At 41.6% G+C, this 17,208-nt stretch overlaps 1 protein-coding gene across 2 annotated transcripts in view; it reads left to right on the forward strand.

Moving 5' to 3' along the window:
* ITK (IL2 inducible T cell kinase) overlaps positions 1-16,726 on the forward strand; it is a 74,105-nt gene extending 57,379 nt beyond the window's left edge. For both annotated transcript variants that reach the window (XM_004042894.5, XM_055387216.2), the window contains exons 10-17: positions 1,577-1,710; positions 3,196-3,270; positions 5,175-5,346; positions 5,814-6,030; positions 7,278-7,342; positions 7,433-7,551; positions 10,398-10,555; positions 14,150-16,726. In XM_004042894.5, the coding sequence (XP_004042942.3) occupies positions 1,577-1,710; positions 3,196-3,270; positions 5,175-5,346; positions 5,814-6,030; positions 7,278-7,342; positions 7,433-7,551; positions 10,398-10,555; positions 14,150-14,221 (1,012 nt within the window). In that variant the 3' untranslated portion in view covers positions 14,222-16,726. The remainder of the gene's footprint in view (positions 1-1,576; positions 1,711-3,195; positions 3,271-5,174; positions 5,347-5,813; positions 6,031-7,277; positions 7,343-7,432; positions 7,552-10,397; positions 10,556-14,149) is intronic.
* Positions 16,727-17,208: the final 482 nt, after the last annotated feature.

The raw sequence follows: 17,208 nt of genomic DNA on the forward strand, positions 1-17,208 counted from the left end.
TACATAGAATAACAGAAGAGATATTTCTATCTGGAAGCAAAAATATATGAACTCCAGTTCTGGCTCTGCTCATAAAACTACCTACCATTAACTGAGTCTTTATTATGTGCCAGAAAATATGCAGACCATTTCCAATCCTAAGAAGCCCTGAAGGCAGGTATTACTATGCTCATTTCACACAGAAGAAACCGAGGTTCAGGAGCTGATGGTGCCTCCCTATGGCCGTGGGTCTGAAGGGGCCAAGCCACATCCAGGCTCCAGCCAACTGGACTGCAAGATCCTTCCTGCTTTTCTGCCCCTCTGTACCTGTTTCTTCTCTGTAAAACAATGTCTAAGAACCTATCTAGGTCTCAAATTCCCTTCTAATTAGAACATTAGTTAGAACTAAGCTGTTTGACAATGACCAAAATGCAGTCAGAATTAAGAGAAGAGACAAATAATTTTTAAGGTGTCTTCGGAAAATTTTTTTGGAAAACTGAGGATGTGAGCAGGACATGGAGCAAGGGCAGGTGGCAAAGAGGAAGGGCCCGATCCGGGGATGGGAGGGAACACAGTGTACATCACAGAGGGGCCGTGCCTCTACCATGGCTGGGAGACAGTAAGGAGGTGACCTGCAACCCCACAGGTATGACGGAGAAGGGATGAAACATAAAGTCTGTATCGAGGCTCCCCACAACTACCCCCAGCTTCAGGGATTCACTAGGAGGCCTTCCAGGACAAAGACTTATTGAGATTTAATACAGCAAAGTGATACAAAGCAAAATCAGCAAAGGGAAAAGACACATGGGACAAAATCTAGAGGAAACAAAACACAAGCTTCCAAGAGTCGTCTCCCACTGGAGCCAAACAGGACGTGCTTAATTCCGCCAGCAACAAGTTGTAACCACACGTTAGCAGTCTACCAGGGGAGCTCATTAGAGACTCAGTACCTAAGGCTTTTATTGGAGGCTGTTTCCACAGACAGCCCCTGCCTAGCACATGCCAAAGTTCCAGATACCCAAAAGGAAAACAAGCGTTCACCATAAAACACATTGTTTCTAGCAGACGGTTTAGGCACAGCTCGCCACCCTTATCAGTTAGGGAAAGAGCCCTCCCGAACTCCAAGTTCCCAAACACCAGCCAAGGGTTAACCATGCAAGCAGGCCTTTCTAAGGAGGGTAGTCAGGCCTGTTATGTTCATCCTCTGCAGCTTATTTGACTTATAAAGTCAAATAAGGGTGAAGGGGTCAGAGAGACTTTCTCAATGTATGCTGACAATCAGTTAAATTCATAGAATAGGCAAGGCAAACACATAGCAAATATTTCCATTCCCTCATTTTGTGGCAATGGAAGAACCATCACCAATCCATCACAGCATTGCTGTCCGCTGGGTCCAGACACAACCTCAGAGTCCTTTTTAACACAGTACTGCAGCACCCAGGCCCAATCTGTCAAGACAGACTTATAAGTTGAACAATATCTGCCACCTTGTGAGAGGTTATAAGACAAAGATAATAAGAACTTAATACTAGTAGACTTTTTTGTGTCTCAACATTGCTTCTTAATAATCATTACATTTTTGTTTCATTTGTTTAAGTGAGAACAATCCCTGTATAAAGCATTATCACATCAAGGAAACAAATGACAATCCTAAGCGATACTATGTGGCTGAAAAGTATGTGTTCGATTCCATCCCTCTTCTCATCAACTATCACCAACATAATGGAGGAGGTAAGCTCTAGAGCAGGGGTGGACCCGGGCCGCCCAGCAGGAGGTGAGCAGCAGGTGAGCAAGCATTACTGCCTGAGCTCTGCCTTCTGTCAGATCAGCATCATTAGATTCTCATAAGAGTGCAAGCCCTATTGTGAACAGCACTTGTGGGATCTAGGTTGTGTGCTCCTTATAAGAATCAAATGCCTGATGATCTGAGATGGAACAGTTTCGTCCTGAAAGCAACCCCCTGCCACACCCATCCATGGATAAACTGTCTTCCACAAAGCCGATCCCTGGTGCCAAAAAGGTTGGGGACTGCTGCTCTAGAGGACAAAGCCAGAGGGTACCTGGGTTAGGCTTTTTTGAATTGCTATCAAGGAATACCTGAGGCTGGGTAATTTATAAAGAAAAGAGGTTTAATTGGTCCATGGCTGTATAGGAAGCATGGTGCCGGCATCTTCTTGGCTTTTAGGGAGCCCTTAGGAAGCTTTCAGTCATGGCAGAAGGCAAAAGGGGAACAGGAGTATCACATGGCAGGAGCAGGAGTGAGGAGGGAGAAGATGCCACAGACATTTAAACAACCAGGACTTGCATGAGCTCAGAGTGATAACTCATTTATTATCACAAGGACAGTGACAGCACCAAGGCATTTGTGATGGATCCCACCTAATGACCCAAACACCTCCCATCCCACCAGGCCCCACCTCCAACATAGGGCTTTTCTTTTCTTTTCTTTTCTTTTCTTTTCTTTCTTTTCCTTTCTTTTCTTTTCTTTCTTTTTTTTTTTTGTGTGTGTGTGTGTGTGTGTGTGTGTGTGACAGAGTTTTGCTCTGTTGCCCAGGCTGGAGTGCAGTGGCTCAATCTTGGCTCACTGCAACCTCCACCTCCCAGGTTCAAGCGATTCTCCTGCCTCAGCCTCCTGATTAGCTGGGATTACAGGCATGTGCAACCACACCCAGCTAATTTTGTTATTTTTTGTAGAGACAGGGTTTCACCGCATTGGCCAGGCTGGTCTTGAACTCCTGACCTCAGGTAATCTGCCCGCCTCAGCCTCCCATACTGCTGGGATTACAGGTGTAAGCCACAGTGCCCAGCCAGGGATTACATTTCAACATGAGATTTGGAGGGGACAAACATCCAAACTATATCAGCACCCACACAGGAGACTTAATGAAAACTGGCAAAAGCCCGCCCTGGCTTCTTTTTGACTATAAATAATAAATAAATATACAAATAGAAAAATATGACAAATATTTAATTATATTATATATCTTCTATTAGCAAGCTATCTTGTGGAAATAAGGGAATTTTACCACCTGCCCATCTGTGCTTATGATGTTTTCAAGGAAGATACAATATCAATAATTAGGTTTTGGGATTTGTTTTCCAGAATAAAATTAGCTTTTGCATCTGATTATTATTATTTTTTTTTTAGTGATTTAAGTTAGATGGTTGCTAGAGCAAAGCCCTAACCACTGCTTCTTGGCTTTTCAATCAACCCAGGCCTGGTGACTCGACTCCGGTATCCAGTTTGTTTTGGGAGGCAGAAAGCCCCAGTTACAGCAGGGCTGAGATACGGTGAGCAGTACAATCAGGAATGTAAACTCATGTCCCTAAAGGTCTGGGGCAAATTCTGAATAAACTGGCCACGAGCCTACCTGTTCCTCAGACTACAAATCACCATTAAAACAAGTATATTATATATCTAGAGATGATGGCACTAATGAATATTTACATTGTGTGTAAGAGAAGTACATATACAAGCACATTTCTCTAGGTCAAACCAGTGGCCATTGGTTTTAGTGAAGAGTTCATTAACGAAGTGTTTATTAAGCACCTACTTTGTACCGAGCACCCTACTAAATGCTATTAGAAAAATATTAGAAAACCATGCCTTAGCACTGTGTTTCCACCTATCTTCTAGAACTTTTATATCATCTAGCTGGTTGAGTAGCAGACTATTGCCAGAACTGCAAGTTGAGAGCATCTAGAAGTGTTTCTCTGCATAAGAGAGCGTTAAAATTCTTTGGAATGCCTTTAGGCATGGCATGATCTCCAGTGCTGCAGCCCCTACTATGTTTTCTTGCCCTATGGAATTGCTTCACTCACTTGGGATTACCTGCCTGGACTCTGAAGGCATTTGGCTTTGCATCCCTTGGTCCCAACTGTGTGCTGCCTGTGGAGAAGCCTGGTCTAATTTTCATTTCTTATCTCCTAGCTTGGTGGTTCTCAAATTTCAGTGTGCATCAAAGTCTTCTAGAATGCTTATTAAAAATGTTGACTCCTGGCTCCTATCCAAACACTCACCAAAACACAATCCTTGATAGGGTCCTGGAGTCTATTTTTTTTTCTGGCATGATCTCCCTCTGTCACCCAGGCTGGAGATGCAGTGGCGTAATCACGGCTCACTGCTGCCTTGACCTCCCGGGCTCAAGCGATCCTCCCACCTCAGACTCCCAAGTAGCTACCATGCCTGGCTAATTTTTAAAAATTTTTTGTAGAGACAGGGTCTCACTATGTTGCCCTGGCTGGTCTTAAACTCCTGGGCTCAGGCAATCCTCCTGCCTCAGCCTCCCAAAGTGTTGGGATTACAGGCATGAGGCACTGTGCCCGGCTGAGTCTACATTTTAAACAAGCATGCTAGGTGATTTTGATACAAGTGGTCAGAGGGCAATACTTTGAGAACCACTGCCATGCATGGGCTTCTTTATCCCTAACCAGCACCATGTCCGGCACACAGTGGGTGCTCAATACTGCCTGCTGTTGAGTCTCTGCCTCAAAGCAGTGGAAATCTGGCTGTTTAGGTACCAGATCAAGCACTGGGGAAAGATAGTGCCTCTTTAGCCTCCTTATGAAAATAAGGGTATTCTAATAAATGTAGAATCTTAATGTGTCCGTGCTGGATGGGATTTCAGATATTATCTGGTCAGCCTACTCATTTTGTTGGTGAGGAAATTGAGCCTCAGAATCTCGTATTTGTTTGTTAAACATTTCTTGAGAGCCTCCCATGTGCCAGACACTGTGCTAGCTTGTGCCTCTGCACAAATTCTCTTTAAATCTTTCTCTTTAACTGCCCCTCTGCCCCAGTAAGGCCTAATAGGGTTCTGTGTATATAGCAGGTGCTCTTAATAGATGAATGAATGAAAGAATGATCAGCTCAAATGAAATTTACTTAGTGTGAAAAATGACATAGAAAATGGGACATTGCAAGAACCCTTTCTTTAATATTTTGATTAATATGGTTTCTTTAATGTCTTCATTAATGCCACTCTCCTTCTTTCCATGTTACCTTCCCACACATATTTTCACAGTTTTCTAGCATATCCTATGTTATTATGTGGGAAAAAGATAATTTATTTGCCATCTTTGAATTATATTAACAATAGGCTAAAATTCTAGTTAGGGCTTTATAGTCCCCTGGTATCCCAATACCTTGTATCTACTGCTTGCTGACCCCAGAGAACTCTCTCTCTCTCTTCCAGGGAAATGGGTGATCGATCCCTCAGAGCTCACTTTTGTGCAAGAGATTGGCAGTGGGCAATTTGGGTTGGTGCATCTGGGCTACTGGCTCAACAAGGACAAGGTGGCTATCAAAACCATTCGGGAAGGGGCTATGTCAGAAGAGGACTTCATAGAGGAGGCTGAAGTAATGATGTGAGTGCTCAGAACAAGGATATGCAGAAACTCTGGGGGGAACATCGGTTCAGTGTTCTTGAAATGCCATTCAAACGCCAGGGGGTACTATCTCCCTGCGCAAACTCCCAGCAGTGGCTTCCTATCGCACAGAGAATACAATCAAACTCTTCACAGTGGTCTCCAAGGCCCACCATAATCTGATCATGCCCACCTCCCCCTTCTCAGCTCCTACCCATCTCTCCTCCAGTCCATGACATGCCAGCCACACTGGCCTCTGCTCATCTTCACACACACAGCTGACTCCTTGCCATTTTTCAGGTCTTAGCTCCAATGACATGTTTTTGTTTTGGGGAGGGAATGAATATTATTTTCATCCAAACTATAAATTAGACAAAATGACCATTGGCTATTTTGGTACCATAATATTTTCGGCATTTTTGGGAGACTGAGTTTAGGCCATCTCACCCCTTGTCTTTTTCCTCCAGGAAACTCTCTCATCCCAAACTGGTGCAGCTGTATGGGGTGTGCCTGGAGAAGGCCCCCATCTGCCTGGTGTTTGAGTTCATGGAGCACGGCTGCCTGTCAGATTATCTACGCACCCAGCGGGGACTTTTTGCTGCAGAGACCCTGCTGGGCATGTGTCTGGATGTGTGTGAGGGCATGGCCTACCTGGAAGAGGCATGTGTCATCCACAGAGACTTGGTATGAGCATGCAGGGTGAACACCCACAGGTCCAGGGTAAAGGGACAGTTCTCACTGAAATGACTGGGAATGCATTAATAAATAATACATTACAGACAATCTCCTTTCCTTTCTCAACTTCTCCCTTCCTTCACCTACTTTGGGTGGTCCTAGTGGAAAGGGCTTCATGAGGACTTACTTCTGGGCTCTGATCCCAGCCCAAACTCTTTCACCTCCTGCATTTCAGTTTATATTCTTCCAAAATGGAGATAACTGCCACTCCTTCTTAACCTCTCTGTGACTCAATTTCCTCCTGGTAAATTGAGGAAACTGAGTTTGTCTGAAGGTGTTATTCAAGGGTCTACCAGAATCACACTGGGGAAGCCCTTAAGCTACTCTCAGAATCTCTGGTGGCTGGGACTCAGGAATATTCATTTTAACACATTCCCCATATGATTTGTATGCACATTGAAATTTGAGATACGCGGCTGGGTGCGGTGGCTCATGCCTGTACTCCCAGCACTTTGGGAGGCCGAGGTGGGTGAATCATGAGGTCAGGAGTTCGAGACCACCCTGGCCAACATGGTGAAACCCCATCTCTACTGAAAATTCAAAAAATTAGCTGAGCTTAGTGGCGGGCACCTGTAACCCTAGCTACTTGGGAGGCTGAGGCAGGAGAATCACTTGAACACAGGAGGCAGAGGTTGCAGTGAGCTGAGATCAAGCCACTATACTCCAGCCTGGGTGACACAGTAAGACTCCATCTAAAAAAAAAAAAAAAAAAAAAATTGAGACACACTGGAGTGTTATCTCCAATGGCTCTTTCAATGCAACAGTCTATAATACTAATTAGGGGTCAGGTACTCTCCCTATTGAAGAACAGTTTTAAGAGGATTAACAATATCAAAACATTCTTAATTTAGTCAACTGGGAGACGCTTTCTTCCTGTTATCCCTGATGTTAACATTTCCTATCACTTCAGGTTGCATTAGAGCCTATCTTTGGTTAGACAACACCAAGGATTTCTAATTAGAACTCAAGAATGAAGATAAACTTACTCATCTTGATAGTGGATCTTACACATTCAACTTTCCAGTTAACTTTCAGCGGCATTTGTGAGGCTTAATTAACATTTGTAAAGCTCCATGATGCCCTTGTATGACAGCACTGCAGTAAAGCAAAGGACCGTGATTATAGGAGACTCCTTAACTACTGATGACTCATCAACAGTTTTCCTCTCCGCCTTTGTTTGCCTGTCTCCTCTCCAGGCTGCCCGAAATTGTTTGGTGGGAGAAAACCAAGTCATCAAGGTGTCTGACTTTGGGATGACAAGGTAAAAGAGGGATGTGGTGCCGGTGAAGTCTCAGGAACGGGACTGAGGCCCCCGAAACATTCTGACCTTCTCCCTCCACTCTCTTCCCAGGTTCGTTCTGGATGATCAGTACACCAGTTCCACAGGCACCAAATTCCCGGTGAAGTGGGCATCCCCAGAGGTTTTCTCTTTCAGTCGCTATAGCAGCAAGTCCGATGTGTGGTCATTTGGTGAGTGTCATGCTGGGCCCCACTGCCCCATGATCTGGGCTGCAGGCCAGCTGTTTCCTTTATCAAATGCAGACAACCCTACCCACACCGAACCCTGTATCATATCATGAGGGTGTCCCACTGGAGGGTTGTGTAAGAAAGGCCCTGAAAACTATGAAAGGGCCTTCATTATTTTGTTTGTTTTTAGAGATACTGGACATGGTGGTGGGAGTTAACTAAAAGTGGAAACAAGAGTTCTGGTGCCAGCTGCTGTGAAGTCAAAAGCTGGAGAAGTCAGGAGATTCAAATATGAGCCCCTTGAAGGCAGGGACCATGTTTTGTCCAACACTACATTTCCATACTTATCTCTCAATAAGTATTAATATTTATTCCTTCATTCAACAACAATTAACTGATCATCTATTCTATGCCAAGGGCTAATCTAGGTGCTGAGGATGCAGTGTTTCATAGAACAGAAAAGACTTCTGTTCTTTTGGAACTAAATTTGAGATGGGAGGGGAGACAGAAAATCACAAAAGATCATAATAACAGTCATAAACAATAATAATAATAAACAGGCTAAGGGATAGAAGATAAAGCCAGGCAATCATAAGTAGGTGCTATGAATAAAATAAAACAGTAATGGGGCAGAGTGACTAGGATAGAGAGAGGGTCTGCTTTGAATAGTGTGGTGTGGGAAGGCCTTTCTCAGAAGGTAATTCTTCAGCAGAGACTTGAATGATAGGAGGGAGCTGTCACCATTTGAAGAGCCAGGGAACAGTGTCCCTGACAGAGGGACCAGCAAGTGCAAAAACTTGGTGCATCCAAAGAACAAGGGGTACTGACTTATTGGGAGAACAACAGGCAATGAAGCTGGTAGGCCATCATAAGGAATTAGAATTTCTAAAAAGTGCAAATGGCCATGAAGGGATGAACGATGTTGGTATTGCAGGATGTGCCAAATGTTCTTGCTGGATTTGCCATGTCACCTGAAGTCATAGTTTGTGCATACTAAAGTGTGCAAAAAAATATACCAGACAACCTCTTTGATTTGGATTACAAGAATTATACTGTGGACAGAAACTACTTGAAGATTGATTTTTGCCATTCAGTATGAAGGAAGGGTTTGACAAGGGCTTACTAGTAGTAGAAACCAGGGGGGAGTTTGGCTAGGTAAATCTTTTAGGAGAAGAATGAGTGTTAAAAATCTTCTGCAGCATTTTAGACTATCCATCTCTAGGAGCCAAGTGGTTTGTTCATTATGAGTCCTACCTGTTTCTTAAAACAGTACCCTATTAACCAACCCTTGCAGTCACTTTGTTAACCAGGTTTAAGTTACAGAATGGACTTGAAAGAAATTGTACTAACAGCATTCTTGGATGACTCTCCTCTCCCCAGTGTGTATAACTAGGAAGGTTGGGGCTGATGTGCAGTCATCTCACTATGGGTGATGAAACTGATCACACTGCACCAAGCAAGCAAGGGCCCCACAATGAGACATTTGGAGCAATGGCCACTTTAGCACATTCACCTTCTGACTCTGAATGGGGTTTATTCAGCCAAACGGTGTCAGCCTGGGAATTTCCTGCGGCATCTTACCGTTACAGGGTTGGGCTGAAATTAGTCCCTGCCTAGGATATATTATTTGAAGAGTCCAGAAATGAGGTTGACAGATGGATGCAGAATTGAGAGATCAATGAAAAAAAGTGTGAAAAAACTGGGGGTACCAGCCTAAGCAACAGAAACCTGGATGAGCTGAAAACTCCATGCCTGCATCAGCCCATTGGGCTTTGTCCTACGTTTTAAGTTTCTTTGCCCTAATTAGTGGTGTGCTATTCAGAACAAGTCAACCTCTTTGTACTTCACTCAATTTTTTTATCTATACATTTCTCATCTATGTATTAAAGCAATCATTCTGAAACCATGTTTTAGCATCAGCACATTTTCAAAAAAATTTTCACTAAAAATTATGGTGTCTTGGGGTGATAAGCATTCTTATTTAAGGTCAGGTTCTGAATTTCCAACTCCTGAGGCACCTCTGAGTAACACCTAGAGATTCTGATCCACTGGGTTTGGGCTAGGGCCCAGGAATCTGCCATTTGAACAAGACTCTGAGATGATTTTTATTCAGGTGTTTTGGGGATCATGTTTTGGGAATGTCTACTCTAAGATTCTCTGGAACAAACTTTGAAAAGCTCTGAATTAGCTGATTTGCAAGCAGCCTTCTTGCTCTGACAACCTGTGAATATATCAGCACATGATGAAGACAGAGCTAGGTGTCACATTTCTACCAAGGGCAGAAGAGGAAAAGAAACGGATTAAATCAGAGGTCAAAAATAGACAAGCAAAAGATGTGTTTTGCTTGGTCTACATGGTATTTTTAAAATTCAAGTTCAACTCTTAATTTTTGACTTCTTTTTTTAAAAAAATCAGAAAATGTGACAATTCTGATCCCTCATTTTCATGTGCCATACTTTGGTTGGAGTCAAATCATAGCTGTCTCCTTAGGACAGAACTGTTTATCTCATTTTCCACAATCCTCCCCAATCCCAATAGTGTCACACCTCCTGCACTCCATTCATTTACATCCTGCATCTTGGCATTTGAGTCTACAACTGTTGGTTGCAGCATTTGAGTTTGGTATAACAAAGGGTCCATCTTGAAAATCCTTCTCCACTACAAAGGTTGGGAAATTTCAGTTCTTTAAAAATAGGATAGGCCTAATAAGCCTCAGGTAGACTTGATGCACTTCTGGAGGTAGCACATGAATCCTAATGCAAGGAGTCTGTAATTTCTAGAGGCAGGTTGGTTTGTTTGCTATCTGTGGGCTTTGTCATTCACTGTGCTGTGCTCACCATTTCTTGTAGGTGTGCTGATGTGGGAAGTTTTCAGTGAAGGCAAAATCCCGTATGAAAACCGAAGCAACTCAGAGGTGGTGGAAGACATCAGTACCGGATTTCGGTTGTACAAGCCCCGGCTGGCCTCCACACATGTCTACCAGATTATGAATCACTGCTGGAAAGAGGTCAGTGGAGGAAGTGCTTCCCCATGCATTGTCGTATACAATTTGAGGACCTCCCTCCTTCCCTAGAGAAAGGAACCCTCTCAGAAGGATGAGGCAGGAGGGAGAACTAATATAGATTAGCAACAACATGACTTTGAGGGTCTGTTAACGGGATAGATCCCCCATCCCTAAAGGAGCTGAAGGCGACCTTAAATATTATTTGGTTTGCTACATAATGTCACAAGCTATAAGCATAGCTTCAGAGAGGAGGATGGGGTGTGGCCTATGCCAGCTTCCTTCTCGATTTTCTGAGAAGAGAAAAAAAGTCTGTAACATCATAAAACCATTAAAAGCACAGGAAGTTAGTTCTATAACTTGGGGAACAAAGTTCACTTGCACTATGAAAATATTAAAATGGCTTAATTTGAGTTCATTTTATTCATTCTGCATTTAAAATGGGGAGCCAATTCCTCTGTACCCGCCCAGGTGGCTCATTTACCCCAACCTTGGATTGCAGGCCATGGCTTGAGCCCCATCACTATGAGTCTTAGTCTTTGCTGAGTTAGAAAATCATACATTTCAGCCAAAGTGGAAAGTTGCTGAAACAGAGAATTAATAAAAATTCCAATCATTGTACGACAACAAGGTGGAATACAAAAAATTTAAAACACTAGGATTTTGTCTCAGCTTTACCATTTATTTGCCATTTATCTTTGACAATTCTCTGAACTTCCTTTTTCTTACTGTTAAGAGAATTAAATAATGCTTGGTCTATGAGTTCATAGAGCTTTTATAATCAGAAACAAAGAAACAATAGAGACATAAAGGAGGGCATAAACAAACCTTATCCACTTCATAAGGATTAGCTACAATAATAATAATGATGGCTGACATTCAGTTGGCACTTTTTCCCTCTTTTAACCATCATTTATTGATTTTTTTAAATTAATAGTCTTTATTTTTTAACAAAGAGTACAGAGTTCTCATATGCCCACCTCACCTGAACAGTTTCCCTGTTCACTAACATTTGGCATGAGTGTGATACATTTGTTACAATTAGTGAACCTCTATTCATACATTATATTAACTAAAGTTCATAGTTTACATTAAGGTTCAGTCTTTGTGCTGTAGAGTTCTGTAGGTTTTCACAAATTCATAAGGCCATGTATCCGTCATTATAGTATCATACAGAATAGTTTTACTGCCCTAAAAATCTCCTGTGCTTCACCCATTTATCCCTCTCCTCATACCCACACCACTGGCAACTACTGATCTTTTCACTGTCTTCATAGTTTTGCCTTTCTCAGAATGCCATATATTGGCATCATACAGCATGTAGGCTTTTCGGACTGGTTTCTTTCACTTACTAATATGCTTTAAGGTCCCTCCATGTCTTTTCGTGGCTTAATAGCTCATTTCTTTTTGTTGCCAAATAATAATCCATTGTATGGATATATCATAGTTTATTTATTTACCTACCAAAGGAAATCTTGGTTGCTTTCAGTTTTTGTGTTTGTTTGTTTGGGTTTTTGGGGTTTTGTTTTGTGTTTTTGAGATGGGGTCTTACTCTGTTACCCAGGCTGGAGTGCAGTGGCGCAATCTCAGCTCACTGCAACCTCTGCCTCCCAGTCTCAAGCGATCCTCCCACCTCAGCCTCCCAAGTAGCTGGGACCACAGACATGTGCCACTACGCCCAGCTAATTTTTTGTATTTTTGGTAGAAACAGGGTTTTGCCATGCTGCCCAGGTGAGTTCAGGCAATCAATCCACCTCAGGCCTCCCGTAGTGCTGGGATTATAAGTGTGAGCGCTCAGGCAGACTGGTTTCCTTCACTTAGTAATATGCCTTTAAGGTCCCTCCATGTCTTTTTGGCTTGATAGCTCATTTCTTTTTATTGCTAAATAATATTCCATTGTATGGATATGCCACAGTTTGTTTATCTATTTACCTGCCAAAGGAAATCTTGCTTGCTTTCAGTTTTAAACAATTATGAATAAAGCTGCTATAAATGTTTATGTGCAGATTTTTGTATATAAATTTTCAACTCAATTGGGTAAATGCCTGAGAGTATGCTTGCTGAATCATATGGTAAGACTATGTTTAACTTTTTAAGAAACTGCCAGAATGTCTTGCAAAGTAGCTGTATTATTTTACATTCCCACCAGCAATGAGAGTTCCTTATTAGCATTCATTGTTTTGGATTTCAGTGGTTCTAATAGATGTGTAGTCATGTTACATTGTTGTTTTAACTTGCATTTTCCTAATGACATATGATGTTAAGAACATTTTCATATGCTTATTTGCCACCTGTATAACTTCTTGGTAATATCTATTCAGATCTTTTGCCCATTTCTCAATCAGGTTGTTTGTTTACTTATTGTTGAGTTTTAAGAGTTCTTTGTATATTTTGGATACAAGTCCTTTATCAGATATGTGTTTTGCAAAATTTTCTCCTAGTCTATGGCATGTCTTCTCATTCTCTTGACAGTGTCTTTCACAGAGAAGACTTTTCAAATATTTTAACAAAGCTCAACATCAACTTATTTATTCATGAATTGTGCTTTTGGTTTACATCTAAAAACTCATTGCCAAGCCCAGTGTCACCCAAATTTTCTCCTATGTTATTTTATGGAAGTTTTATAATTTTGCATTTTACATTTAGGTCTATGATCCACTTTGAGTTAATTTTCCTGAAAGGTGTCAGGTCTGTGACTAGAGTCATTGTTTTACATATGGATGTCCAATTATTACAGCCCTGTTTGTTGAAAAGACTATACCCTTTCTCCTCTGTTCCTTTGTTAAATGTTAGTTTACTATATTTGTATGGATCTATATCTGGGCTGATCCATTAATCTGTTTGTTTATTCTTTCACTAGCACCATCCTCTCCCATTACTGTAGCTTTAGAGTAAGTCCTGAAGTCAGGTAGGGTCAGTCTTCTAGCTTTGTTGTTCTTCTTCATTATTGTATTGGCTCTCTGGGTCCTTTGCCTCTCCATATAAATGTTACAGTCAGTTTGTCAATATCTAAAAAATAACTTGCTGAATTTTTATTAGGATTGTATTGAATCTATAAGTCAAGTTGGGAAGAACTAATATTTTAACACTATACTGTCTTCCTGTCCATGAACATGGAATATCTGTCCATTTATTTAGATCTTCTTTGCTTTCTTTTATTAGAATTTTTAATTTTTTCTCATTTAGATCATGTAGATATTTTCTGAGATTTATACCCAGATATTTCATTTGTTGGTGTTCTTTAGCATTAATTTCTTGATGTATTTTTATATGTGATTTATTGAATTCTCAAAACAATTTCATGAGGTAGATACTATTATTATCTCCATTTTACAAATGACAAAACTGAGGTTCAAAGAGGTTAAATAACCTGCTGAATGTCACACAGCTAATTAGTGGTAAAACTGAGATTAAACACTAGTCCCTTGGATTCCAGAATACCTGCTGTTAACAACTAGGACAATGTATATGGAATACAGTCAACATGGAAGCACATACAAAAATCCACAGGGGATGCTGCTATTAAATTCTGGTTTGTTTTGGATTTACCTATGACGCACAAGTACAAGGAACTTACAGAGTTCTTTTTTCCCTCTCCAGAGACCAGAAGATCGGCCAGCCTTCTCCAGACTGCTGCGTCAACTGGCTGAAATTGCAGAATCAGGGCTTTAGTAGAGACTGAGTACCAGGCCACGGGCTGCAGATCCTGAATGGAGGAAGGATATGTCCTCATTCCATAGAACATTAGAAGCTGCCACCAGCCCAGGACCCTCCAGAGGCAGCCTGGCCTGTGGCATCAGTCCCTGAGTCACCATGGAAGCAGCATCCTGACCACAGCTGGCAGTCAAGCCACAGCTGGAGGGTCAGCCACCAAGCTGGGAGCCGGGCCAGAACAGGAGTGATGTCTCTGCCCTTCCTCTAGCCTCTTGTCACATGTGGTGCACAAACCTCAACCTGACAGCTTTCAGACAGCATTCTTGCACTTCTTAGTAACAGAGAGAGACATGAGTAAGACCCAGATTGCTATTTTTATTGTTATTTTTAACATGAATCTAAAGTTTATGGTTCCAGGGACTTTTTATTTGACCCAACAACACAGTATCCCAGGATATGGAGGCAAGGGGAACAAAGAGCATGACTCTTTTTCCAAGAAAACTGGTGAGTTAAGTAAGGTTAGAGTGAGTGTGCTCTGTTGCTGTGATGCTGTCAGCCACAGCTTCCTGCCGTAGAGAATGATAGAGCAGCTGCTCACACAGGAGGCCGGATATTCTGAGAAGCAGCTTTATGAGGTTTTACAGAGTATGCTGCTACCTCTCTCCTTGAAGGGAGCATGGCGAGACCCATTGGATGGATTGGGGTGAACAGTTCAGGTCCCATGCTTGGAGCATTGGGTATCTGATGTCTGCGCCAGAACAAGAGAACCTCTGACGGTGGAGAACCATGTGGTACAAGAAGAGATCTTAGGTCTCTTCTTTTATACCAAGCTCATCTTTTATACCAAGCTGTGCAGGTGACTATGTCTCCTCTTCTGCACAGAATGCTTCCACCAGCATCCTGAGAAGAAATGATTACTTCTGAAAAACATCCTTTTTTCCAGCCTCTGGGAATCAGCCCCCCTCTCTGCACTATCCGATCCTCATCAACAGAGGGCAGCATTGTGTTGGTCAGTGTTCTCTTGGCGAGCAATTGAAACTTGTTTAGGCCCTAGGGTTGAGCAATTTTAAGGTTGAGACTCCAAGTCTCCTAAAATTCTAGGAGAGAAATAAAGAGCCTGTTTTTGCTCAAACCATCAGGATGGAAACAGTCAGGCACTGACTGGGGTGCTTCCAAGAGGCATGAGAATGCCTACTCTGGCTTGAGCACTTCTATATGCAAGGTGAATATGTACTGAGCTAGGAGACTTCCCTGCAAAATCTCTGTTCACCCTGGGTTCACATCCCCATGAGGTAATATTATTATTCCCATTTTACAAATAATGTAACTGAGGCTTTAAAAAGCCAAGACATCTGCCCAAAGTGATGGAACTAGAAAGTCTAGAGCTGGTATTCTAGCCCAAATCTGTCTGACCGCAATACACAGATTCTTTATTCCTATTTGACACTGCCTTCTACTGAAAACGAAAGGGATTGCAGAGGGAATAAATATAAAGATGGAAAGCCAGTAAGGAAGTCAGTATAGAACCACTAGCGAATAGTGTTGCTCTGGCACAGACCACTGTGGTTGATGGCATGGCCCTCCAACTTGGAATAGGATTTTCCTTTTCCTATTCTGTATCCTTACCTTGGTCATGTTAATGGCTTTGGAGTTATTCAGTTAATGACCCTTTAATTCTCACAACCAACCAGTCATGTTGCTTGAAGCCATTTATAGACGAGCTTCAAAGCAACTTTAAAAGATTCTTCTGTAGAAGTATGAGTTCTTCCTTTAATTATCATTCCAACTTTCAGCTGTAGTCTTCTTGAACACTTCATGAGGAGGGACATTCCCTGATATAAGAGAGGATGATGTTGCAATTGGCTCTTTCTAAATCATGTGACGTTTGACTGGCTTGAGATTCAGATGCATAATTTTTAATTATAATTATTGTGAAGTGGAGAGCCTCAAGATAAAACTCTGTCATTCGGAAGATGATTTTACTCAGCTTATCCAAAATTATCTCTGTTTACTTTTTAGAATTTTGTACATTATCTTTTGGGATCCTTAATTAGAGATGATTTCTGGAACATTCAGTCTAGAAAGAAAACATTGGAATTGACTGATCTCTGTGGTTTGGTTTAGAAAATTCCCCTGTGCATGGTATTATCTTTTTCAAGCTCAGATTCATCTAATCCTTAACTGTACATGTGTACATTCTTCACCTCCTGGTGCCCTATCCCACAAAATGGGCTTCCTGCCTGGTTTTTCTCTTCTCACATTTTGTAAATGGTCCCCTGTGTTTGTAGAGAACTCCCTTATACAGAGTTTTGGTTCTAGTTTTATTTCGTAGATTTTGCATTTTGTACCTTTTGAGACTATGTATTTATATTTGGATCAGATGCATATTTATTAATGTACAGTCACTGCTAGTGTTCAAAATAAAAATGTTACAAATACCTGTTATCCTTTGTAGAGCACACAGAGTTAAAAGTTGAATATAGAAATATTAAAGCTGCATTTTAATAAATATGGTGCATAGGGCCTCGGTTCCATATTTATTTAAATCGCAAACTCTCAGAACTTTTCCTTAAGTAAAAATGTTACATTGTTTCATTTTCCACAGACAATTAAAGACTACGTATCATTGAACAACATTCATTCAACAAGTAAGTATCAAACATTCCTATGGTTCATGCACACAGTTCAGTGTATGCATCCTCATGAAAACAAAGATGGAAAAGTCATAGTCTTTACTTCTAAAAAATTCCTAGTCTCATTGAAAAGGAAAACATATAAAGAAATAAAATTATAATAGAACAATTAGGGCAACAACAAAAAACTGTGGTCAAAGAAGAGAAGAGCCCAGAATAAGTGATGGAATCTATCAGGGAAAGGATGACATCAAGGGAAACTTCTTAGAGCCCTGCTGCTCAAAGTGTGGTCCCTGGACCAGCAGCAATAGCATCACCATGTTGTGAGAAATGCAGATTCTCAGGCTTCTTCCTCACCTACCGAGCAAGAAT

The sequence above is a fragment of the Gorilla gorilla genome, chromosome 4 (assembly GCF_029281585.2).
Source record: "Gorilla gorilla gorilla isolate KB3781 chromosome 4, NHGRI_mGorGor1-v2.1_pri, whole genome shotgun sequence".
Taxonomy (NCBI): domain Eukaryota; kingdom Metazoa; phylum Chordata; class Mammalia; order Primates; family Hominidae; genus Gorilla; species Gorilla gorilla.